The sequence below is a fragment of the Barbus barbus genome, assembly GCF_936440315.1.
Source record: "Barbus barbus genome assembly, chromosome: 18".
Lineage (NCBI taxonomy): Eukaryota > Metazoa > Chordata > Actinopteri > Cypriniformes > Cyprinidae > Barbus > Barbus barbus.
This window is the reverse complement of record NC_136746.1, coordinates 30,355,073-30,382,572: the sequence shown is the minus strand read 5'-3', so window position 1 is coordinate 30,382,572 and position 27,500 is coordinate 30,355,073. Positions and strand designations below refer to the sequence as shown.

The 27,500-nt window shown below is 43.5% G+C and overlaps 1 protein-coding gene across 1 annotated transcript in view; it reads right to left on the bottom strand.

Annotated features, from left to right (window-relative positions):
* Positions 1-2,592: 2,592 nt before the first annotated feature.
* The window catches only part of LOC306884227 (NACHT, LRR and PYD domains-containing protein 12-like), a gene marked incomplete at both ends in the record, with an annotated part of 41,243 nt that continues 16,335 nt past the window's right edge, over positions 2,593-27,500 (bottom strand). Inside the window, 6 exons of the mRNA XM_079439946.1 lie at positions 2,593-2,775; positions 3,130-3,301; positions 8,094-8,264; positions 9,175-9,345; positions 14,734-14,904; positions 20,317-20,487. Coding sequence (XP_079296072.1) covers positions 2,593-2,775; positions 3,130-3,301; positions 8,094-8,264; positions 9,175-9,345; positions 14,734-14,904; positions 20,317-20,487 — 1,039 coding nt within the window. The remainder of the gene's footprint in view (positions 2,776-3,129; positions 3,302-8,093; positions 8,265-9,174; positions 9,346-14,733; positions 14,905-20,316; positions 20,488-27,500) is intronic.

The following is a 27,500-nucleotide window of genomic DNA, read 5'->3' as shown; positions in this document are numbered from 1 at the left end:
AACGGTGGTTTGGTGTGACTCTGGCTGGAGAGCTGAGACGTGGCGTGACTCTGGCTGGAGATCTGAGACATGACTTGGTTCATGACTGGCAGCACTGACGGCAATAACATGACGGGGTGTTGTTATGGCCGCCATTACGTGAGCGCATTCTGGCGCGTCCACCATTTCAGTCACAGACGTGGTGCCGCTTTCCTTTTCCGCGACACCCACGGTGAGCGCTGAACCAACCGTCAACAAGGCATAGTCCATAAATTGACTGAGAGATGAACAGGGACCCTCGCGGATTAACTGTGACCGGAGCGGCTGATTAATGCCCTCACAAAAAAAATCTATGAGTGCACAGTCCGGCAGATCAGAAAAATAGGCGAGGTCTAAGTACTCCTGAATATAATCCTCGAGCGGTCGCGAGCCCTGCTCGAGGGTTAGTAACAGTCGTGCAGAGTCCATACCTGGCCAATGTCCACTTGAAAAGCCGCTGGATCCTTGTGGGGCCGAGTATTCTGTTACGGGGCTGACGAGACGTGAGACGTGCGGATCCATATGCAAAGCTTTATTATAAAACATGGTCAGAAAACAGGCAGGGTCACACAGTGGCAAACCGGTATGGCAAAGGCAAGACGCAGCAATCCGTGGAGAAAGCGTGGGTCGACGATCGGCGAACAGTATCCAAAGGGGCAAGGCAGGGAGATAATCCAGAAACGAGAGCAAAAATCCAAACGGGGAGCGAACAGAGTCCAAACGGCAAGGCGAAGGGTAAATCCAGGAAACACGGCAAGGCAAGACTATGAAAACTAAGAACGCTTGGTAAAGTAGCGGGGCTAACAATACTCGGCAGTGAGCAAGAGCAAGTCCCAGGCTTAAATAGTGAGTGATTGGGTGATGGTGATTGCGAGATAGTTATCAGGTGTGGGCGTGATCATTGTGAACAGCTGTGCGTGTGTCGTCAGTGCAATGGTTTATGAGAAATGGAGTCCAATGTGCTGTGTAGTGTGAAAAGTCCATATGGTGAACGGGTGACCTCTGGTGGTGAATGAGTGGAAGTGCATGGCCAGGATTCGTGACATATATAAACATGTGCAAACAATATACTCGCTCTTGTGAATTTTTCTTTGATGTTAATTACATTTACTTACAAATTCATCATCATCATGTTGATATGCTATGTTACTATAAAACTCTTACGACAAACATGTATTCTAATATCTTCATTTGCTGCCCATACCGAGCTGCAGTGGACACATATTAAATGACTTCACTTGGACCTATAGTGCGATCTGTCTCTTTAATACCGCGTGGTTTATATACATGTTGCTGCTGATTAGGCTGACATTTCTGACACACCACCAAACAAAAGAAAATGTATCTCAAAGCCCTGCACACCGTTTCCAGGAAACATGTTCAACCCGAAACCGGAGCAAAACGTTAGACACCAGTGTGAACCTGAACGTGCCCCTGAAGTGAGACACAGGAAACAGAAATGCTGCAAAATAATAATAACGCAACTAAAAAATATTGATTTGTGTTTATTATATATTTCTTGTTTATGTTGAGTGTTGTTCTGAGTAACTAGGAGAGTTTGGACGCGTCTCTTAGCAACGGGACGCTGAACGGAAAGCGCTCGGGTCAAACGCGTTTCAGTCCAGACTTACGATATGATTGAAATATGATATAAATATTAAGCGTTTATTATCACTAATAACATTTATACTCCACCATTTGAACTAAATATAATACAGACATAGATTAAAAGTAAATACATTTTTAAAAAGGTACTAATCAGCATCCATACTGCTTCTTTAACCTGTCTTTTTATTTTTCAAATGTCAAACATTTTAATGTTTTTAAAAGGTAAAACAAATAAAAATGCTGCACATGTGTTTTTTTCCCCAGTTCATCATCCCTCTAGAATAAAATCTTGATCTCATATTTTCCTTAAGGTTTATACTTGAGGTTTATATATGATTTAAACATGTTATAAATAATAATATCACCATTTTAAGGCATTATTTAAACTTAATATAACATCTAGACAGATTAAAACTAACTACAAATATAAAAAGGTGCAAATCAGCATCTTTGCATATATACATATATATATATATATTTTAATCTCAAATTTATTTATTTTTTATCTCAAATTACTCTTGATGTTTGGTCTCTTATTAACTGAAGACTAATGAGATGCAAAATATTATAGACAGGGTTTGTCTCATTAAATATACTTCAAAGACTAGATTAACTGAGATTTACAGAAGTGCATCTGAGTGCTGAAAGCTATTTTTAAAACATTTGCTGCATGGATAAAGAAATAAATAAAAAAAACACCTGCTATAAACATATAAGACAAAATTGTGTTGAGAGAAAAAAAAAGGTCAACAAATGGTATTCAGAACAGAGCAAAATATAAATCAGAAAATATAAGCAGCAATAAAATTATTAGTTATAAACAACAAACATCTAGAAAAAACTAATGTATTTAAAGAGAAACGTACATCTCTCGTTCTGCATGAATACAAATGTTTGGATCACATAAACTTATCCATTCCAATTTAATTAAATCTAATTTAACATCCTAATTTTGTCAGTTAACGGTCAATGATTGGTTAACGAGTGTTGGGAGGCGCCAGGAAAATGAACCGAAATTAACATCTCTATAGTTTTTGTCCCCATCACGCAGTCTCTGTTGATTGTGTGACTGTGACGTCTCTGTAGCGGCTCCTTATTCACCATCAGCTGATCCTGAGGAACTGCACTGACCGATAAATACTGAGAGTCCTACAATAAAACACACAGACAGTCAGATATGAGTCTGAGACATTACTGCTGTCACATCACATCAGCAGATCCAGCTCAGAAAACACACAGTATAATCATATTACAGCCAGAGATATGAATGAACAACTGATCAGAGATTAACAACAATACATGATCAACAACTACTATCACTTAGAGACTCTGTAAGAGATTAAAATATTCATATATTCATAAATCAGTCACATCACAGAATTAAACACACTTTAAAGTACAGAGACTAAAGTGGAGCTGAATTATTATCTTATATTCTCCAATCACACACACAGGAGGTCTGTTACTCAATTTAGAAACTTTAAATAAACACTCACAATAGACTAATGTCTCCAGTTTATAATGTGGATCCTCCTTCAGATCAGAGAGCAACTTCATACTAGAATCGCCGAGATTATTCCTCCACAGATTCAGTTCTCTCAGGTGTGAGGGGTTTGATCTCAGAGCTGAAGCCAGAGCAGCACAACCTTCATCTGTGATGCCACAATCATACAACCTGTAGAGAACAATGACAGAATGTGAATTGTAGTTGACGTGTGTGTAGTTTGTTATTAACTCTGGTCTCAGAGCAGGAGAGGAGATATAATGGCAAGCATTGCCATATACTGCTGCTGATAGAATGAGATTTATGCATGTTGATGCTCAATGCTGCTGTTTGAAACTGTCATGTGCTTCAGGACTGAACAGACACACAGAGCTGAATGTGAGATATTGTTTCATAGTGATATAAGGACGGATCTGTCTGGAGAAACAGTCACTTGCTCCTCTAATAAACACCTACAGGATGACATCTGCTTCACAAGAGCCACATGTTCCCCATTACATCTCATTTATTAACTCTTGTGATCAAACACTTGATCATTGTGTCATGTTTGGTCTCATCTGGCAGCTTAAAACTGAATAGAAATGTGTTGAACGCAATAGAGATTGTGAACATGTGTACTTTGCTTTAAGTGTGAAAAATGTGTTTTTGTGATAACTTTTTAAACTGTTTATGTGACTTTGATTTAAGAATATAGAATCCATGGATGGGATATGTAATTTAGTTTTGTCACGGTTCACTAATTCATTGCTTCCTTCTCGTCCCGTGTTATTGTTATGTGTGTGTGTGTAGATGTGTGTGGGCGTGACCGAGCCATCACAGCTGATCAGCGCTTCAGCTGAGCCTCGTTTGCAGTGGCAGCTGCAGCTCATTCACGCACCTTCAAATACTCACCAGTTTCTCTCTCCATTGCCAGATCGTTTGTTTGATGTCTTCGTGTGCTGTCGCTAGTTTCCTGTTCCTGTTGGCGTCCCTGATCTGTGCTGCTGTCTGGTATCGTGAGTCAGTGTTCCGTCGAGTGTTGCTGTGTTCCTCGTTCTGTGTCCGGATACCTCACTCTTCACCCACGGATCCCTCTCTTCACTACCATTCATCTGTGTTGTTCATCGAGGTCCCTGCGTCACTCACCATCGTCCTGTTCCTGTTTGTTTTGCACTCTCTGGCTACTAAAAAAACACTTATTTCACTCGCAACTTGCTTCCTCATCATTCGGTCATGACAGAACGATCTGGCCCGTCAATGGAAGCAGCGAGTGCCTCAGCAAGTTCCCTGGAGGAATTCATTACTCTGAGTATAAACAGGATGGATTCCCAGGAAGCGAGTCTGAATAACACGGGCCGTGCTATTCAGGCTCTAGTGGCGCAGGTGTCCGAGCTCACCCAGCAATTTCAACATCTGCGAGGTCCCACTGCGCCACCCACGCCGCTGGCTCCCCCCATCCCACCTGAGACCCTTTTCCAGTCGGAGCCTCGTCTGCCCGTTCCCGAGTCCTACTCCGGAGAACCCAATTTCTGTAGAGCCTTCCTCACACGGTGTTCCATGCACTTTGCTCTACAACCTAGAACATTTAGTGCCGAACAGAACAAGGTTGCATTCGTGCTGACGCTATTGACTGGGAGAGCGGCACTATGGGGAACAGCGGTGTGGGAGAACCAGGATCCATGCTGCATCTCGTTCCAGGCACTGTCCGATGAAATGAAGCGGATGTTCGATCGTGCCGTCGCCGGGAGAGAGGCGGCCAGAATACTCGCCGATCTCTGTCAGGGTGAGAGTCCTGTCTAGTGTCTGCCTGTCCGTCGATTTCTGTTTGTATTTTTCAGGAGGAGGCGGTGGATTTGTCTAACGTGCCCGCAGAGTACCAGGACCCGAGGGAAGTGTTCAGTAAGTCTCGAGCAGCTTCTCCGCATCGTCCTTACGACTGTGCCATAGATTTACTGCCATGTACGTCTCCGCCTAAGGGCAAGTTATATTCGCTTTCTGTTCCAGAAAGGGAGGCTATGGAGAAATATATTTCTGATACTCTAGCATCTAAGTTCATCCGCCCTTCCTCTTCTCCTGCAGGGGCGGGGTTCTTTTTGTGGGGAAGAAGGACGGGTCTCTGCGTCCTTGCATTGATTACCGGGGGTTGAACAACATCACGGTAAAGAATACTTATCCTTTGCCGTTGATGTCTTCAGCTTTCGAGAGATTACAGGGAGTGTCAATTTTCACAAAATTGGATTTACGTAATGCCTATCATTTGGTCCGCATAAGGAGGGGGGATGAGTGGAAGACTGCTTTTAACACACCCAGGGGGCACTTTGAATATTTGGTTATGCCCTTCGGGCTGTCCGACTCCCCGGCGGTCTTCCAGGCACTCGTCAATGACGTGCTGCGAGATATGGTAGATCAGTTCATATATGTCTACCTGGATGACATATTGATTTTTTCTTCGTCTCTCCAGGAACATGTGCAGCACGTCCGGCGAGTGCTTCAGAGGTTGCTAGAGAATGGGCTTTTTGTCAAGGTGGAGAAATGCGCTTTTCATGCACAGTCTGTTCCTTTTCTAGGGTACATTGTTTCGTCTGAGGGAGTACGCATGGATCCTGAGAAGGTTAAGGCTGTGGTGGAGTGGCCAAGTCCAGATTACCGTAAGGCCCTACAGAGGTTTCTGGGCTTCGCCAACTTCTACCAGCGTTTCATTCGCAACTTCAGCCAACTAGCCGCGCCTCTGACTGCCTTGACCTCCCCCAGAACTACGTTCAGGTGGTCTAACCAAACTGAAGGGCCGCTTTGTTTCAGCCCCCATCCTTATAGCCCCTGATTCCTCACGTCAGTTTGTGGTGGAGGTCGACGCATCGGAGGTGGGGGTAGGCGCAGTGTTATCCCAGCGTTCTTCTGCGGACGGCAAGATGCATCCCTGCGCGTTTTTGTCCCATCGTTTATCACCGGCCGAACGTAATTATGACATTGGTAACAGGGAGTTGTTGGCAGTCAAGTTAGCGTTGGAGGAATGGCGTCATTGGTTGGAAGGGTCGGGGGTACCTTTTATCGTCTGGACCGATCACAAGAACCTAGAATATATTAGAACTGCCAAAAGATTGAACCCCAGGCAGGCTCAGTGGGCACTTTTTTTCGGTCGTTTTGATTTTTCTCTCTCGTACCGCCCGGGTTCCAAGAACATCAAACCCGACTCTTTATCGCGCATTTTTGACCGTTCCGAACGCCCGTCTACTCCCGAGTGCATTTTACCTGAGACTCTTTTTGTCTCCGCTCTCACATGGGAGGTCGAGTCGAAGGTCAAAGTGGCTTTAGAAGGGGTAATGCCTCCGTCCGGTTGCCCACCGAATCGGTTATTTGTGCCTGAGGGTTTACGGTCAGACGTTAATCAGTGGGGGCATTGTGGGGGCACACCAGGGAGGGTCTGTGCTGGAGTCTTTCCTGATGCCACGGTCTGTGTCCTGGTTCCGGTTGAATTATGCGCAAGTGATAAGAAACAACCACGAAGTCCTGTTTTAAGTACATTCCAGAATTTTCCACACATGTGCCCCTCTGTTTTAGGAGTCTCGTGAGACGTTAAGGAGAGCAGTGCAGGATGCTTGAGCGCGGTGCTGGTCGTTAATTAACTTTACGACCACAGATAGTGAAAAGAGCAGATTTCGCCAGAATGTGCTGTCTTGACATTAGATGTGTGTGTTCTGGTTTCGACCAGGCTCTACATGAATATGTTTTTTATATAATGAATTAGTCTGTATTTAGTTGATTGTGAAAGATTGATTATCAGTTCCACACAGAGATACAGAAATTATACAATGATTTAAAAGAAAGAAAAACTGTACTGGTATCAGATAAGGATCTGTATCCGTCAATACTGAACCCCAGGTGTCAGAATCAGTATTGGAGGCAAAAAAGACCGATTGAAGCGTCGCTAGTTCATAGTGCAAGGAATGAAGTTGACAGAAAAGCATACAGACAGTTTCTGATTGTGAGAACTTTAAACCGTTCTGTTTTCACCAAGATAGTATTTTGTTTATCTTCTGTTGGATTTTTTGCTTGATGGTATTGAAGGATTATCTGACTTTAATGATGTGCAATTTCCTGATCAATCCTCTACTAACCAAACAAAATGGTCAGACAAAATAGAAATTGATTTTCACAATCTTTTAGACCAGGGATTTCAACACTACCAGAATAAGACGGACAAGAGGAAGCAGAAGACGGAGCGTCGCAAGCGGGCCAAAAAAAGAACTGGAAGATCAAAAGATCTGTTTCAAACTAAAGGAGATTCTGAAGTTAAGATTTAATGTTTTTATTTGAACTTTTAACTCTGCCTTGAGAAGCCTCTATGGTGAAGGTTACATTTCCTGTCTACACGAGAGGCAGGAGCAGACACAGACCGGGGAGAGGAAAGAAGTCGTGTATGAGATTGACACAGATGATATGCAAGGCTATGAAATGCTGGAAGAAGAGATGTACGAGGCCAACATTTCCGTGGTGAAGACTTCTCGCTTCTTATTTTGTTATCTGCTTATGAGTTATTGTTTTTAAATAAAACAAAACCATTGTATTGGTGAATCGTTAAACTTTTAAATCCAGTTTCTGAGTAATTAATTATTAAATAACCAGTTATCAGAACCTGAATAGATCCTTATTTGGAGCTTCAAGTACTCTGAACTCATTCAACTCAACTCCATTTAACATCCACTCAACTAAAAGGTAACTACGGATTAAATTGAAACTATTATGAATTGTTTTGGGAAATATGGATGTGAATAGTAGGTTTTAATCCCCCATACCGGTATAAAAATACTACAGTATTCATGTCCTTGCTTCTGTATCAAATGCAGATATCATCTACATATAAACTACAGTCAACATCAGAACCAATGACTTTTACTATGCTGTTTATTTAATACTAAAAACCTGAGGCTGAACACTTCATATTTACTTTAAATGTGCTTCATTTGAGAGTCATATATGATCTTACCACAGTGTCTCCAGTTTACAGTGAGGATCCTGTAGTACATCAGAAAGCAGCTTCACTGAATCTCCTAGTTTATTCTCAGACAGACTCAGGTGTCTCAGGTGTGAGGGGTTTGATCTCAGAGCTGAAGCCAGAGCAGCACAACCTTCATTTGTGACGCCACAATCACTCAACCTGTAGAGAACAATGAGACACGCTTCACTCTCTCAGATCAGATCAGTTTAGCTGTGAATCCATTATTAAAGAGAAAGTACAAACTTAAAGCACAAATCAGTGTTTGATGGATCATTGGACTGAGGTCTAAAATGTCACAGAACACAATCATGATGATAAAACATCCAAAGTCTCATTCAAACAGGATAAGTTATATTTCTTCTATGCACTATTGATAGTTTTCACGTGACGTCACACCCTCATAGGAACGCCCAGCTGGCGGGAAAAACAGAGCTTAGCTGCACTGACCATCAGCTATTTTTACGCAGATTGCATCAAGTAATAATGTAGTAAAACGCAGATATTAAAAGGTGAGATTCAGTGGACACCTTATTGATGATGTATATTTTGTGCAGGCAAGAAGACGAAGCCAGAATATAAACGCAGTGTGCAAAGTTTCACATTAAATGTCTTCCCACAGAAAACCATGAGAAGGAAAACACTGAACCGTTAAGAGGATTGCCTTCATGTTCCCGGCCTCATCTGCTTGCCTGTGTAAACTGTGCATCATTAATGTGCTGATTACTGAATTTGATCTTTTAATATTACTGTTTTAAATATATTAAGGCACTTTTAAGTGTTTTTACAACGTTTTGTCGCACTGTTTATGATTGAAATATTGCCGCGGGTGCTTAATATGGATTGCAAATGGCCAAAACTTGCATTTTGTTCAGAAATACCTTTGTTTATTCTTCTGAGAGGTGATCGAAATATTTGCGGCTGGGAAATAAATGAAAAATTGACACACTTGTGCAGCAGTTCTATGGATGTTTTGCCCTCCAAGTCTTCGAGCCGATCACATGGCTGAAAACTATCAATATCTGTATTTTATGCAAAATGTCTGTCTTATCATTCTGTCTTATCATCTTACCACAGTGTCTCCAGTTTACAGTGAGGATCCTGTAGTACATCAGAAAGCAGCTTCACTGAATCTCCTAGTTTATTCACAGACAGATCCAGTTCTCTCAGGTGTGAGGGGTTTGATCTCAGAGCTGAAGCCAGAGCAGCACAACCTTCATCTGTGACGCCACAAACATTCAACCTGTAGAGAACAATGACAGAATGTGAATTGTAGTTGAAGTGTGTGGAGTTTGTTATTGACTCTGGTCTCAGAGCAGGAGAGGAGATATAATGACAAGCATTGCCACATACTGCTGCTGATAGAATGAGATTTATGCATGTTGATGCTCAATGCTGCTGTTTGAAACGGTCATGTGCTTCAGGACTGAACAGACACACAGAGCTGAATGTGAGATATTGTTTCATAGTGATATAAGGACGGATCTGTCTGGAGAAACAGTCACTTGATCCTCTAATAAACACCTACAGGAGGACATCTGCTTCACAGGACTCACGTGTTCCCCATTACATCTCATTTATTAACTCTTCTGATCAAACACCTGATCATTGTGTCATGTTTGGTCTCATCTGGCAGCTTAAAACTGAATAGAAATGTGTTGAACTCAACAGAGATTGTGAACATGTTGTGTGCTTTGCTTTAAGTGTGAAAAATGCGTTTTTGTGATAACTTTTTAAACTGTTTATGTGACTTTGATTTAAGAATATAGAATCCATGTGTGGCAGGAGAGAAACCCAATTAGTGGCACTAAGGCCTAACTATTTAGAATAGAATAACTGCAGCTTTAAGAAAACCGACTACGCCACTCTGACACCACGCAGAGAATTATTGATACACTTTATCTTAAGGCACGCACGTTGGTTGCACCAGTAAGGAACAGAGACATGAAGATCATACAACAGAGTTCTTTATTACTAAAAATCACACAGGAATAAACTGAGCGTACCAGGCAAGACTCGCCACAGCATCTAACCATAAAATACACGTAATGATATCAGAGGAGAAATACAGTCATTCAAAAAGTCAGTCACCACAAAATGAACATACACTAAAACATTACATTGAAAAGCTATTCAGCTGAGGGCTAACGAACAAGGAATCCAACCACACACTTTAGAGTAAACTTATCACTCACACACAAAATCCGTGCGTCTCCCTGCACACAGCACCCAGTGTTCAACCCACCACCAGCACGCGGAGGAAACACGGGAGGATTCCTGGCTGAAGCCCCCAGCATTTAGCCGAAGAAGTTTACAATTGCTCACACACGCAAACCAAATCAAGAAAATCACAATTAGAATGAATCAAGGCTAAATCAAGTCAATATAAACAAATAATAATAATAATAAACCAAAGGAAACTTGACTGAAAACTATAATTCCCACTAACACATAACCTCGAAACAAGGAAAAACAAAAACTACTAACAGCGTCATTCAACGCACATATAACAAACCACACTTACAAATCAGACAAAATAAAACAAACACAATAAAGTAGGCTGTAGGACAACGGCGATTCCTCGCATTAAATACTACCAAAAGGCAGAGGGGAAAGATCTCGAACACCTTGAAAGGGAAACACAATGGTTAAACGCCCGCACGAATACCCAATGTTCTCAACCCAATCAGGAAAAGACTTACCCGACGATAAAATCGAGTCACTCGGAACAAACCATTTTAGATCGCTTGGTCTCGTTTTGATCCTACAGCACCGCATTAACTGGTTTGCGTATACCTGAAACGAGCTAAAAAAATCATACCCACTTTCCCAATCAATGCCTCAGCACACAGTACCTGTAACTTCCTATGATAAAGACTTACCCGACGATAGAATCGAACACTCTCAACCGTATCACTTTTAGATCACTTGGTCTCGTTTTGATCCTGCAGCATTGCATAAGCTCATTTACATATGGCTGAAATACACTGAAGTCATACCCACTCGTCAGATTAATACCCAAACACAGTTCCCACAACTTAACGTTACTGCAGTAACAGCTTACCGAAAGAAATCGCCATTTCAGGAGCACGCGAAAACCAGTGTACAGCCGCAGTCAAATCACCCGCACGTTGGAAGCAAGTGGGAACCCCCAGATCAATCGGAGATGACGTATGTCTCGACAGGAATGGAAATACGCTATTTATAGCCTGATCGGAAGTGACGCGTCAAAAGGAAATTTGTCGGCGGCAAGCTCTAATGAATTTAATAATTAATATTAATAACCATGGGAGGAGAGCATCCGGTCACACATGGATGTGATTTGTAATTTAGTTTATACTATATATTTTTGTCACATATTATGAATGTAGTAACTTTAGAATTATTACTCTAATTTTAGCTTTTAGGGAATCATTCTTAAGATTCGATATTTATATGATTAATTGATGTTAATCAAAATGTCCAACTTCAACCTTATTAACGATACCTCATTAACGACTTGTCCAGCAAGCATTAAAATCAGTAGTTATCTCTTAACAATTCAGATTATTCCCGTGGCCGAAGTAATACAGAATTGATTAGGTAATGTTGAGCATAGTAATCTTAGCACAGGTAATTTAGCATAGGTAACGCATTCTTTTTGGCAAATAATTAAGATTTGAAAATTACACAGCAACAGACAAGAGATTTCTTAATAGAATCAAAGTTTATTTCACTACTCTACCACAATACTAAGCTAAACAACACAAAACAGAACACGTAAACACACAAACACACACATATTGCAGGCAATGAATTGTTTTGATCTGAAGAGAGTTTAAGGTTCTAATGCTCGTTTTCAAGAATGCTCTACTTCAAACCTGAGAGAGTCACAAGCATGGAACTTCACTATCGTTACTCTTAAAGATGAATACAACCAGTTTTCAACAACATTAGGAAATATTGTTTGATTTTACTTGCTTTAAGTCGAGTTTCGTTCCTCTCCCGGTCGAGGGGATCCCGGCGCTGATTGGCTGGTGATGCGTCGTCGTCACTGGGGATGCCCTGTCGTGATTGGTTGGTTTCTCTGTGGAGTGATGACGCTCTCAGGAAGTTCGTTTCAGTTCTTTGGGTCAGGTGCTAAAGTTTCTTTAGAAGTTTGACTAAGTCTTGATCGTTGTTCAACGCTCGGCCAGATGTTAACGGCAAGCGCTTAACAGCACGATCAGAGCAGAAGACGAAGTTTCAAACAGCGCGCGAGCAAACAGAGAGAGAGCACACAGTGAGAGAGTGGGGTTTCTGTCTTTAACGGGCTGATTTGGGATACACCCACAGGCGACTGACCCAATCGGATTCCTCCTGTGGGGCGTTTGATCCAATCCCAAGTGTTTCTGTAGGGCGGAGCCCCGCCCCGCACGGCTCGGTTTCCGTGCGTAAAATCATTTGCTGAATTATTTCATAGAATAAAAGAATATTCTAGCAGATTCCTATAATTGTTTTAATCATACATTATGATGAGAAAAGTTACTTTTCATCCACACCAGATTATTGCTGACACAACTAGCTTTCATTTGAAATCAAACAACAGTTATTTGGCACACACAAGGTACATACCTTAATTTTATCACTACAGGGGTTAATGCATCGATTAAACGATCTTAAATTCTCAATAAATCACACCAAGCATGTGAAACAAAAAAATAGTGATCGTGAGACATTAGACATTGAAAGATTACAACAATACCATAGATTCCAATAACACAGCAAACTTATAAATGACATGAAAACAACCTTAATATATATTGTAAATATATTGTATACATTGTTTTGAGTATATTGCTTCAATAGCAGAACAATTATAATTTGTCCTTTTTTAAAATGCTTTAATTCATAGGTTCGACTCTCTTTGTCTGTTAATACGCAGAAAAGGCGCGTTCCTCTTTTGGAATGTGAGGAGGAGAGAGGAGAGTGGTCTGAGACGTTTGGGGAGACCTGGAGATTTTCTTAACTCGGACGTGTGTCGTAAAAACATCACCTTTATTGATACCATCATTGAATTACTGCATTAATAATTAGGATATCAGGGAGGGTCTGTGCTGGAGTTTTTCCAGATGCCATGGTCTGTGTCCTGGTTCCGGTTGAATTATGCGTAAGCGATAAGAAACAAACACAAAGTCCTGTTTTAAGTACTTTTTCCACACATATGCCCCTGTTTTAGGAGTCTCGTGAGACGTTAGGGAGAGCAGCGCAGGATGCTTGAGCGTGGTGCTGGTCGTTAATTAACTTTACGACCACAGATAGTGAAAAGAGCAGATTTCGCCAGAATGTGCTGTCTTGACATTAGATGTGTGTGTTCTGGTTTCGACCAGGCTCAACATGAATATGTTTTTAATTTAATTTTTTATAAAGAATTAGTCTGTATTTAGTTGATTGTGAAAGATTGATTATCAGTTCCACACAGAGATACAGAAATTATACAATGATTTAAAAGAAAGAAAAACTGTACTGGTATCGGATAAGGATCTGTATCCGTCAATACTGAACCCCAGGTGTCAGAATCAGTATTGGAGGCAAAAAAGACCGATTGGAGCGTCGCTAGTTCATAGTGCAAGGAATGAAGTTGACAGAAAGGCATACAGACAGTTTCTGTTTGTGAAAACTTTAAACCGTTCTGTTTTGACCAAGATAGTATTTTGTTTATCTTCTGTTGGATTTTTTGCTTGATGGTATTGAAGGATTATCTGACTTTAATGATGTGCAATTTCCTGATCAATCCTCTACTAACCAAACAAAACGGCCAGACAAAATAGAAATTGATTTTCATATTTTAGACCAGGGATTTCAACACTACCAGAATAAGACGGACAAGAGGAAGCAGAAGACGGAGCGTCGCAAACGGGCCAAAGAAAGAACTGGAAGATCAAAAGATCTGTTTCAAACTAAAAGAGATTCTGAAGTTAAGATGTAATGTTTTTATTTGAACTTTTAACTCTGCCTTGAGAAGCCTCTATGGTGAAGGTTACATTTCCTGTCTACATGAGAGGCAGGAGCAGACACAGACCGGGGAGAGGAAAGAAGTCGTGTATGAGATTGACACAGATGATATGCAAGGCTATAAAATGCTGGAAGAAGAGATGTACGAGGCCGACATTTCCGTGGTGAAGACTTCTCGCTTGTTATTTTGTTATTTGCTTATGAATTATTGTTGTTAAATAAAACAAAACCATTGTATTGGTGAATCGTTAAACTTTTAAATCCAGTCTCTAAGTAATTAATTATTAAATAACCAGTTATCAGAACCTGAATAAATCCTTATTTGGAGCTTCAAGTACTCTGAACTCATTCAACTCAACTCCATTTAACATCCACTCAACTGAAAGGTAACTACGGATTGAATTGAAACTATTGTGAATTGTTTTGGGAAATATGGATGTGAATAGTAGGTTTTAATGCCCCATACCGGTATAAAAATACTAAAAGTATTCATGTACTTGCTTCTGTAACAAATGCAGATATCATCTACATATAAACTACAGTCAACATCAGAACCAATTACTTTTACTATGCTGTTTATTTAATACTAAAAACCTGAGGCTGAACACTTCTTATTTACTTTAAATGTGCTTCATTTGAGAGTCATATATGATCTTACCACAGTTTCTTCAGTTTACAGTGAGGATCCTGTAGTACATCAGAAAGCAGCTTCACTGAATCTCCTAGTTTATTATCAGACAGACTCAGTTCTCTCAGGTGTGAGGGGTTTGATCTCAGAGCTGAAGCCAGAGCAGCACAACCTTCATCTGTGACGCCACAATCACTCAACCTGTAGAGAACAATGACACACTCTTCACTCTCTCAGATCAGATCAGTTTAGCTGTGAATCCATTATTAAAGAGAAAGTACAAACTTAAAGCACAAATGAGTGTTTGATGGATCATTGGACTGAGGTCTAAAACGTCACAGAACACAATCATGATCATAAACATCCAAAGTCTCATTCAAACAGGATAAGTTATATTTCTTCTATGCACTATTGATAGTTCCCGTCCAGGAAACTCATATGGAAACGCCTTCAGCGTGACCAGGCTCTGAATATGATGTGTAATCAGTCAAACAAGGGCGAGGCGTCACGGGCGGGGTGACGTCACGACCAGGAAGCATATAATCACGTGCGGCGGAGCCGGCTTCAGCTTTTTGTCATTCAGCGAAGCGCTCTGTGTGTGTCAGTCTTATTTACTGTTGTTTGTCCTAGTTTTAAGTGGAAAGCATTCAGTATCATGTCAAAGCCAAGGGCAAGCTCAGGGGTGAAGCTTTCAGACCACGTTTTGAGTCGTGTGTGCATCCTTGCCCTCGCTATATCACGAGCGAGGACACACACGATTTTTGCGTGGACTGCCTGGGTGCGGAGCACGCAGAATCGGTCTCCGCACCCGGAGGGCTCTCTTCGAGAAGGGAGCCTTCGCGAGCTCCCCACGCGGTGCCGGTCCCGCTGCTGCCGAGGCAGAGCGGCGGTGCACTCGTGGGGCTCGCAGGCTGATCTGGCTGGCGAGTGTGAGACGGGCATGTCCTTGTCTCCTCCTGTATCTGCCAGATCTGGCGCCCCGTCTCTCGGTGTGGAAGCGGTCTCTTCCCCCGAGACGAGGGCTTGACGCTGCGTCCTCCGAGGAGGTTGATGTGACGAGCGTTGACGAGGTTTCGCCGCCTCTCTCGCCCCAGAGAGCTACTTCTACACAGGAGCCTTCCGTTTTCCCCGATCTCCTCACCGAGGTGTCGAGATCGCGGGTGAAATCTTTTCGTCCCGGCCATTCGTTCCCGCGGGAACTGAATGAGCGCGGGTATGCGGCGATGCCGCGGGTTGAACAGACGCTTGCGAGCTATCTGTCTCCCTCTACGGCATCGCCTTTGAAGGCTCCTGCTCTGCTTACAACATCTTTGGTGGGTAGAGGGTATGCGCGCTCTCTAAACTCAGGTGGCTGCTGGGCGGGCGCAGCCTCCTCTGCATACCAGCTCCTCGCGCAAAAGGTCCTGACGGGCGAGCCCCAGGACCGCGGAGGGCGACCCCTACTGGGGTGGAGTGGCTTGCACCGCGGCACTCGGTGACCACTTCACCTCGGTGCCCTCCAGGACTTGTCTGCTGACCCTGCCGCTGTTCCAGGGCACAGCCGGTCCCAGCGAGTATATTTCTCAGGTTTGTCCGCCCGGCAGCGCGGAGCCAAGAAACTCGCCCCAGCAGCCAGGCCACGTGCCTCCTTCCGGTGCACCGCTTCGAGACAGCGGTCTGGCTGCACCAGAGGTCAGTCTCGAGAGACTGATTCCCTTAGTAGAGCATTTGACAGCCTGGCAGCGGTTGCCGAATGTGTCTCCTTGGGTCCTGCAGACTGTAGCGAGAGGCTATCGTATTCAGTTCGGCGGGCCACCCCCGCCGTTCTGCGGGGTTGTTATGACTGCGGTCCGCCCCGGGCAGGCTCTGGTTTTAGAACAGGAAGTTGGTACTCTGCTGAGGAAGGAAGCCATCGAGTTGGTTCCTCCTCACGAGACCCAGTCCGGTTTCTACAGCCGGTACTTCATTGTTCCGAAGAAGGATGGAGGGCTGAGGCCCATACTGGATCTGCGTCTACTGAACCGCTAAGTCAGAAAGCTGAAGTTCAGGATGCCTACTATCAAGCAGGTCGTGACTCAAATCAGGTCCGAGGACTGGTTTGTCACGATAGATCTCAAAGACGCATATTTCCATGTTTCCATCCTTCCTTCTCACAGGAAGTTCCTGAGGTTCGCCTTTGGGGGCAAAGCGTACCAATATCGGGTTCTTCCCTTCGGCCTAGCACTTTCACTCCGCACTTTCACCAAGTGTGTGGATGCGGCACTGGCCCCGTTGCGGCTTCAGGGCATCCGCATACTCAATTATATCGACGATTGGTTGATCCTCGCTCAATCAGAGCGGTTGGCGGTTCGGCATCGAGATGTCGTTCTCGCCCACATGAAAGAACTGGGGTTGAGACTGAACGCCAAGAAAAGTGTGCTTTCTCCGGTTCTGAGAATCACTTATCTAGGCGTGGTGTGGGATTCGACCACGATGCAGGCACGATTGTCCCCTGCTCGGATCGAGTCGATCCTTACTACAGTCAGGAGAGTGCGAGAAGGCCAGTCACTCACTGTCAAGCAGTTTCAGAGACTGCTGGGGCTCATGGCAGCTGCGTCCAGCGTGATACCTTCTGGCCTGCTGTACATGAGACCCCTACAGTGGTGGCTCAAGACCAAGGGGGTCTCCCTGAGGGGAAACTCACTCCGCGCTGTCAAAGTGTCACGCCGTTGTGTCCGTGCCTTCGACATGTGGAGGAATCCTTGGTTCTTGTCCCAGGGCCCGGTGTTGGGAGCTCCTTGTCGCCGCGTCTCGCTAGCGACGGACGCTTCCCTCACCGGTTGGGGTGCGGTCATGAGTGGCCACTCTGCCCGCGGTCTGTGGAGAGGTTGCCACCTGACGTGGCATATCAATCGACTAGAGATGTTAGCAGTGTTCCGTGCACTCAAGCACTTCCTCCCAGACCTGAGAGATCACCACGTGCTGGTGCGCACCGACAGCACGGCAGTGGTCTCTTACATCAACCACCAAGGAGGTCTGCGGTCGCGCCCCTTGTACAAGCTGGCACACCAGATCCTTGTGTGGTCCCAGGGCAAGCTCTTATCTCTGAGAGCTATGCACATACCTGGGCATCTCAATGTGGGAGCAGACATCCTGTCGAGGCAGGGGCTGAGGCCCGGGGAATGGAGGCTTCACCCCGAGGTGGGGAAGCAGATTTGGGGTATTTTCGGCCAGGCCCAGGTGGACCTCTTTGCGACTCAAGAGTCAGCACAATGTCCTCTCTGGTTCTCGCTGACCCCTCCAGCTCCTCTGGGACTGGACGCTATGGTACAGACGTGGCCGAGGCTCTGTCTGTACGCCTTCCCCCCGATCGCTCTGCTCCCTGGAGTTCTGGCGAGAGTGCGCCGGGATGAGGTCAGTCTACTGTTAGTAGCACCGTTCTGGCCGGGCCGAGTATGGTTCTCGGACCTGATATCTCTCCTCGACGGCACTCCGTGGGATGTGCCCATCAGGAGGGACCTCCTCTCACAGGCCGGGGGCACCGAGGTGCACCCTCGCCCGGAGTGATGGAAGCTGTTGGTGTGACCCCTGAGGGGGCACAGCTCATAGCTTCCGGTCTGTCAACCGAGGTTGTCGAGACCATCCTCCAATCCAGAGCTCCCTCTACGAGGAAACTGTACGCCTTGAAGTGGAGGCTCTTCACTTCTTGGTGCGGGGACCGCCAGCTCGACCCAGTCAACTGCCCCGTTGGTGCAGTACTGGAGTTCCTGCAGGCCCGTTTCTCCGCAGGGGTAACCCATTACACTGTTAAGGTCTACGTGGCAGCTATTTCGTCATACCACGCCCTTACCGGTGGCCAGTCAGTGGGTAGACACCCCCTGGTTACACGTTTCCTCCGCGGTGCGCTGAGGCCTCCGGTACGATCTCGTCCCTACGTGGGATCTGGCTGTGGTTCTGGAGGCTCTGTGCAATGCACCTTTCGAGCCCATTCAGGAGATAACTGAGAGACTCCTCACTATCAAGACCGTTTTCTTATTGGCTATCACCTCTCTGAGGAGGGTGAGTGACCTTCAGGCCCTGACTACGGCCTCTATTCACTTTGCGCCCGGTTCGGCGAAAGTATTCCTCTACCCCCGCGTGGGGTATGTTCCGAAGGTCCCATCGGTTGTTGCACAGCCGGTCATACTGCAGGCCTTCTGTCCTCCTCCCTTCGGGGAGCCAGACCAGGAGAAGCACAACCGTATGTGTCCAGTGTGAGCACTAGACGCATACATCCACAGGTCCTCCCTGTGGAGAAAGCGGACCAGCTGCCCGTGTGCTATGGTCCGCCTAAGAGGGGTCTTCCTGCTACGAAGCCCTCCTCTTAGTAGGTGGATTGTGGGTGCCATGGCTTTGGCATACGAGGCCTCTGAGCTCCCCCCGCCGGTGGGAGTCAGAGCGCACTCAACCCGAGGTGTGGCGGCCTCCAAGGCCTTCTGGGCAGGTGTTCCATGCAGGACATCTGCAACGCAGCTGGGTGGTCCACGCCCCTGACTTTCGTTAGGTTCTATGACCTCGACATCCGAGCCACTCCCGGCTCCTCTGTCCTTTCGTCCTGACACCAGGCAGGGACTTGTCAGTCTGGCGGCATTGGTATCTCGTTCCCATATGCGTTTCGACGCAGCTCGAAGTTCCTGGAAGGGAACGTCTCAGGTTTACGTATGTAACCATGGTTCCCTGAAGGGAACGAGACGCTGCGTCGCGTTGCCACACTTCCGGCATCCCTGCCAGTGCTTGCTTCATGACTTGAAGCTGAAGCCGGCTCCGCCGCACGTGCTTATATGCTTCCTGGTCGTGACGTCACCCCGCCCGTGACGCCTCGCCCTTGTTTGACTGATTACACATCATATTCAGAGCCTGGTCACGCTGAAGGCGTTCCCATATGCGTTTCGACGCAGCTCGAAGTTCCTGGAAGGGAACCATGGTTACATACGTAACCTGAGACGTTTTCACGTGACGTCACACCCTCATAGGAACCCGCAGCTGGCGGGAAAAACAAAGCTTAGCTGCACTGACCATCAGCTATTTTTACGCAGATTGCATCAAGTAATAATGTAGTAAAACGCAGATATTAAAAGGTGAGATTCAGTGGACACCTTATTGATGATGTATATTTTGTGCAGGCAAGAAGATGAAGCCAGAATATAAACGCAGTGTGCAAAGTTTCACATTAAATATCTTCCCACAGAAAACTGTGTAAACTGTGCATCATTAATGTGCTGATTACTGAATTTGATCTTTTAATATTACTGTTTTAAATATATTAAGGCACTTTTAAGTGTTTTTACAACATGTTGTCTCACTGTTTGAGATTGAAATATTGCCGCGGTTGCTTAATATGGATTGCAAATAGCCAAAACTTGCATTTTGTTCAGAAATACCTTTGTTTATTCTTTTGAGAGGTGATCGAAATATTTGCGGCTGGGAAACAGATGAAAAATTGACACACTTGTGCAGCAGTTCTATGGATGTTTTGCCCTCCAAGTCTTCGAGCCGGTCACGTGACTGAAAACTATCAATATCTGTATTTTATGCAAAATGTCTGTCTTATGCAGATCTGCCTTAATTGATGACACTATTTACTACATAGCATCTGTGAGTCATATATGATCTTACCAAAGTGTCTCCAGTTTACAGTGAGGATCCTGTAGTACATCAGAAAGCAGTTTCACTGAATCTCCTAGTTTATTCACAGACAGACTCAGTAGTCTCAGGTGTGAGGGGTTTGATCTCAGAGCTGAAGCCAGAGCAGCACAACCTTCATTTGTGACGCCACAATCTCTCAACCTGTAGAGAACAATGACACACTCTTCACTCTCTCAGATCAGATCAGTTTAGCTGTGAATCCATTATTAAAGAGAAAGTACAAACTTAAAGCACAAATGAGTGTTTGATGGATCATTGGACTGAGGTCTAAAATGTCACAGAACAAAATCATGATGATAAAACATTTAACATACAGTATATTAAGACCCTTGGTGAAAATCTTTTAACATTTTTAATCTTGTGTATAGGTCTATCTGGTGTTTTAAATGTGCTTAAGAACAAACCATGAGACAAATTCATCAATCAACACCATTGCGGAGTATTTTCTCCTTAAAACTGCAGAGTACCAAAGACAGTCTCAAAAATACGGGTTGAAACTGTTGCTGTTTCCATGAAACCAATCTTTGGTTTTAGATTTATTAATTAGTTGTGTACTCGGTTTTAAAAGTGTGCAAAATGTGTTTTTTCAATAACTTTTAAAACTATTTAAATGACATTGATTCAAGAATATGGAATAAATGGATGGGATTTGTAATGGCAAAATTGCCTGTTCATAATTCTAGAAACTCTCTCATAATGCAAACATATTCAAGTCCGTAAATATGTCTAGAATAACTTTTGCTGCTGAATTATCCACTAGGTTATAATATATTTGACATAGATTATAAACATGCATATTTTATCATATTTATGTTTTATTTTATTTCTTTATAATGACTTAGTCTGTATCAATGTTCCCTCTCATTTTTTTCTTGCTGAGCAAAACTTTTCTCTATTGGGCGGACATTTCAGCCACCTGAGCAAAAACATTCTTCATACCAGACCTGTACAGCGCTCACAAAAAAGTGTGTAACTCTTAGCTTTAATGTGCTATTTATATTTGATTTGACCCTTGATGCAACTAAATGATGTATATTTTAGGTTCCATGAGAAAACATTATTACAATACACTGCTATTCAAAAGTTTGGGATCTGTACATTTTCTAAAGAAGTTTCTAAGGCTCATCAAGGCTGTATTTTTTTGATAAAAATGTAATTTAATTTTTCAGTTTTTTATTTTAATATACTTTGAAATATAATGTATTCCTATGAAGAAATGCTGAATTTTCAGTGTCACATGATACTTCAGAAAACATTCTAATATGCTGATTCATAATCAATGTTGGAAAAAGTTGCGCTGCTTAATATTTTTTTGGGACCTGTGATATTTTTCAGGATTCTTTGAGAAATAAAAAGTTGAAAAGAACAGTGTTTATTCAAAACAGAAATTTTATGTTGCAATATACACTACTAGTCAAAAGGTTGGGGTCAGTAAATTTTCTCTTTCTTATGATTTTTTTACATTAATACTTTTATTCAGCAAGGATGTGTTAAATTAATAAAAAGTGATAGTAAAGACTTATATTGTTAGAAAATATTTATATTTTTAACTAATGCTGTTCTTTTTAACTTTTTATTAGCCTAATCAAAGAACCAAAGAAAAAAGGTTCCAAAAATATTAAGCAGCACAACAGTTTCAACACTGATAATAAATCAGAATATTAGTGTTGGGTGCTGCCCCTTTAAGAACGTTGTTACAGTAGGCTCATGTGATCGTTAGAAAAAGGAAAAAAAGGCACTGATAGAAAAAGGTCATGTTGTTCTCCTGTTGAAGCTTGCTAAACTTCTATAACAATTCCAGATTGAATTCATAACTTAAACTATATATTCCCAGCGTGGTGAGTAATTCTTATTTTAGGTGTATAGATAGTTTCTGAGGTATTGCTATGTAGATTGCAATTTGCGATTAGCGCCATAGCGCCTAAACGGTTAATATATACGCTTGTGTTTGCTGTTTGTGAAGACATATGTTGTTTATTATGCTGTTTAAATATTCGTGCAATATGTTGCATTTAGTTAGTAAGCAAAATTTAACGCTTTGACACGAGAGATTGTTCTAGAAATCCGTATATCACATGTGATAATGCTTAATTGTGATATGTGAAATGTTACTAAATGTTAATTGTGAACTCTTTTGTTTTTACAGTTTGACCACACACTCACGTATGCATATAAAATGTACACAAATTCTAAACTACAAGTAAACAACAACACTGACCAAAATGTGTACAGTGTGAGTTCTGCACTACTGGAATAAAGGACAAAATCAAGTTCCAAGTTAATGTTATCATTTTATGGGTAACATTAAAGTCAAACACGAGGAAGAAAGAAATTAATAACAACATGGATCAAGAAACAGAAGAAAGTTCTACCCCAGATCAACAACAAAGGGGTCTCAAGCGTCAATGTGGAAGTGCAAAGGCTGCTGTGACACGCATGATGACACAGATTACAACCGCTATGAACTGTAATCAGCTCAAAGAGGTAGAGATGAAACTTGCTGCTTTGGATGAGGCAGTTATGCGGTTTCATCAGATTCATGACATGTATCATAAAACATTAGAAGATGATGATGACCTTGATGCTTCTAATGGCTACTTAACATCAGTCCTGCGGGATGTGCAAGACTTTCAGCACACAGTCTTAACCTGGCTTGAAGACTTTAAGCCATCAATGGAAGCGTTTGATGCATCAAACTTCCAAGAGGAACAGCAAATGCTTGATGAAGCTGATAAACTGCAAATGTCTCCTGTAGACCAATTATCTACCCAGTTGCAAGAGCTACAGAATTTAAGACAGAAAGAAAATAAGAAGTTCTCTGTGCTTTTAGCTCAACAAGAAGAATGTCTGCGTGCAGAGTTTAAACTACAACTTCAGCAAGCTAAATTTGAAATGGATGGACTAAAAGGCTTACTGGAACTCAAAGATGCGGAGATGGAGGAAAATCGACAGAAGGCTGAGTTAACGACAATAAACAAAGTTTTCTCAACTCCTGTCTCAGGTAACCCATCCCTTAACTTTCGTCCATCACTCTCAGCAGTAAATGAGAATTCTTTATGTCAACTTCTAGAGCTGTCAAGGCAACAGTATCAGTCACACGTTGATTCCATGCACTTACCACCTGTTGACATGATCAAGTTCGATGGAGAACCCTTATAGTACTGGCAGTTCATTCAATTATTCTCCTCAGTGACTGACAAAGAGACAGTGCCGGATCAAGAGAAACTCACTCGACTGCATCAGTACACTGTCGGCCAAGCTAGAGATGCTATCTCACATTGCTTGTACAACCCTGACTCTAGCCTGGGCTATGCAGAAGCCATGGCTATTCTGAAAAGATGTTTTGGCAATCCATATGCAATATCACAAGCATGGGTCGACAAGGTGCTCAATCACAAAGACATTAAAGACAACAAGCAGTTGCAAAGTTTTGCAGACATTCTGTGTAGCTGTCGAGACACTCTAAAGGCAAAGAAGTGTGAGGATGAGCTGAATGGTGGGCGCACATTGCTACAGATCGTGGAAAAGCTGCCTGAAGACATAAAGAAAAGATGGCTCACGATAAATTATGAGATTATCAAATCTGGATGTTTACCAAAGTTGGACGACGTAGTCAGTCTTGTTCAATCTGAAGCCGCTAAGAGAGCTGATCCTATCTTTGGTAATCTTCTTACTCCTGTCAATCGAAATTTTACAGCGAGTTCTAAATCAAGTGCTAAGTCAAGCTTCAATAAGAAAAGGCAGACATTTGCAACAGTGTCAGTTACTAATGAATCCACCACATCGTCCACACCAAAGACAACATCAAGATTTAAGTGTCCAAAGTGCACTGACGGACACTTCCTGAACCAGTGTCAAGCCTTCAGAGCTTTGTCTGTTCATGAGCGTTTGGCCTTTGTTCAGCGAAAGCAACTCTGCTCGAACTGCTTTATGAAGGGTCATAGCAGCACAATCTGTTCTCGCAGCTGGGTATGCAAGGTGCCCGGATGTGGGAAGAAGCACAACAGCTGGCTACATTCTGCCATTGTAGCTTCTAACAATGACAAAGGCCAATCTACTAATCAAGCTACTGAAGATGAGCCAGCTGTCAACCCGCCACAAGCCATTCAAACACATGCCACCAGAAAATGCATTGAAGTCAGTCAAAAGAAGATTGCACTTCCCATTCTGCCTGTAGTGGTTTCAGACAGACACAAACGATTCTCTATGAATGTCTTTGCTTTTCTTGACAGTGGCTCCAATGGGACCTTTGCTTCTAAGAAACTAGTTCACGCTCTTAAGCTAGAGTCACGTAAAATGAACATTAAACTGAACACTATGGAGACCAAAAATCTCAATGTAGTCACCCTAGCAGTGGATCTACAAGTTGAAGATGCCCAACAAAGGACCTCTTACCTGATGAAGGGAGTCCTCTGTCGGGATCATCTGAACATAAGTCTAGACAATCTAGTCACACAGCACGAGGTGTTCCAGTGGCCGCATCTGAAGGAAATTGCAGATGAAATCAGTTTACCTGATGTTGATCTAGCTGATGAAGTTCCCCTGCTGATAGGTCTAGACCAACCAGATATACTTGCTCCACGTGAGACACGCTGTTGTGAGTCAGGTGAGCCTTAAGCAATTCTGACTGGCCTGGGGTGGACACTCCATGGACCAGTAGCTGACGGTTCAACATCTATCTCTGCCAATTTCATTCAAGCTGACCACTCTCTACAACAAGCTGTTGAAAGATTTTGGAAACTGGATGATCCAGTGCATGTGAACAATGACTCATTGTCAGTAGTCGACGAGCAAGTTGTGGATCTATGGAACAAGCAATCAGTCAAAGAAGATGGTCATTACACACAACCAATCCTTTTCAAAGAACATCCACCACGACTGCATAATAACTACACAATGGCCAAACATCGATTAGACCTTCTTGGAAAGAGGCTAAAGAAAGATCTGACTTTGTGTCAGAAGTATACAGAAGGTATAAGAGACTCTTTGCTGAAAGGATACGTAGAAGAGGTTGTTGACATTAACAGAGAAGATGGTTGCGTGTGGTACCTGCCACATCATCTAGTGCTACATCCACACAAGCCAGAGAAGGTTTGTATTGTCTTCGATTGTGCAGCACGGTACCAAGGTACTTCGTTGAATGATCATGTTCACCAAGGCCCAGACCTTACCAACAAGCTACTAGGATTTCTTCTCAAGTTTAGGCAAGAACCCGTTGCTTTGAATGCGGACATCGAGAGCATGTTTTATCAAGTCCGAGTGCCATCTGGTGACAGAGATGTGCTTCTCTTCCTGTGGTGGCAAGATAACGACCCAGACAAACCACCTAAGCATTATCGTATGACGGCTCATCTGTTTGGAGGTGTCTGGAGTCCTAGTGCTGCCAATTTTGCCTTGCAACGAGTGGCGGAGGACAATCATGGAAACTTCTCGGATGACACGGTGGAAACGGTGAAGCGAAATTTCTACGTCGACGATTGCCTTAGGTCAGTACCAACGGAAGAGGCCGCCATTAAACTTGCTTCCGAACTCCGGGAACTGCTGATCTGTGGAGGCTTTAGATTAACCAAGTGGTTAAGCAATTCTAAGGAAGTGATGAAATCTATACCAGTTGATGATTGGGCAAAATCGTTACATGAGGTAAACCTTGACCAAGAGGATTTGCCATTTGAAAGAACACTATGTGTCCTTTGGGATGTAGAACGAGATTGCTTCACATTTGATGTCAAGTCAGTGGACAAGCCTGTAACAAAGAGAGGAGTATTGAGCACTACCAGTTCCATCTATGATCCTTTAGGATTCGCAAGCCCTTTCGTGCTCAAAGCTAAAGCAATCTTTCAAGAGTTGTGCCGCATGAAAGTCGACTGGGACGAGGAGTTACCGGTGGACATAGCAGGACAATGGCACAGATGGTTGAACGACTTGCCTCTGTTGTCAGCACTGACAATTCCAAGATGCCTTAGACCAACATCCACTAGTTGTTTGTTACCAACCCAGCTCCATCACTTTTCCGATGCTTCGGAACTGGCTTATGGTGCTGTTTCTTACATCAGGATTGGTAACACCTGCAGGCTGGTGATGTCAAAGGCCAGACTTGCTCCAATCAAGCCAGTTAGTATACCACGACTGGAGCTACTAGCAGCAGTAGTTGCTACAGAGCTGGATCAGCATATCAAGCGCCACTTGGAGATTCCAATTGAAAGGACTTTCTTTTGGACAGACAGTACTATCGTACTTCAGTACATCAACAACAAGCATTGTCTTTTCAAGACGTTCGTTGCTAACCGTATTTCAAAAATACATGAGCGTTCAGAACCATGCCAGTGGAAACACATTGACTCCTGCGGATGATGTCTCTCGAGGAATGAATATGGGAGAGATTTTGTTGAGTAAACAATGGGTTTCTGGTCCGCACTTTCTACAACTTGAGGAGGAACACTGGCCTGCTCAACCTATCATACATGATTTGCCACAGGAAGCAGAGATCAAACGAGCCAAAGAAGTCTATGCAGCTAGCATAAACCCAAACCAAGTGATGAAAAATGCAGTGGACAGACTACTGGAACGATACTCCAGTTGGCATCGATTGAAAAGGGCTACTGCCATCATGTTGCGTGTCAAGGCTTTGTTATGTAAGAAAGCATGTGTGCATCTTTCTGACCCCATCATTGTTTGTGAGCTCCAACAAGCAGAGTTAGCTATTCTCAACTACATACAAATGGCATCTTTTGGATCTTCTCAAGCCAAACACAGTTCCCCTCTCAAGCTTAAACCTTTTGAGGATGAAAACAACCAACTCCGTGTGGGAGGCAGACTAACAAATGCCCCAATTCCCTTTGAGGCTAAACATCCAGTGATCCTACCTAACAATCATCACGTCACCCAGCTGATTATCAGTCACTACCATCTTCGCTTGGGTCATGCAGGTCCAGAGCGGGTACTTGCAGAAATTCGTCAACGTTTCTGGATACTAAAGGGACGTGCTGTCATCAACCGAACTCTCAAATCATGTCTACAGTGTCGCAAGTTAAGAGCTAAGCCACAAACCCAGCAAATGGCAGACTTACCTGATTCTAGACTGACTCCAGGTGAGCCTCCATTCACTCGTGTGGGCATAGACTACTTCGGGCCATTCTTGGTTAAGAAGGCACGCA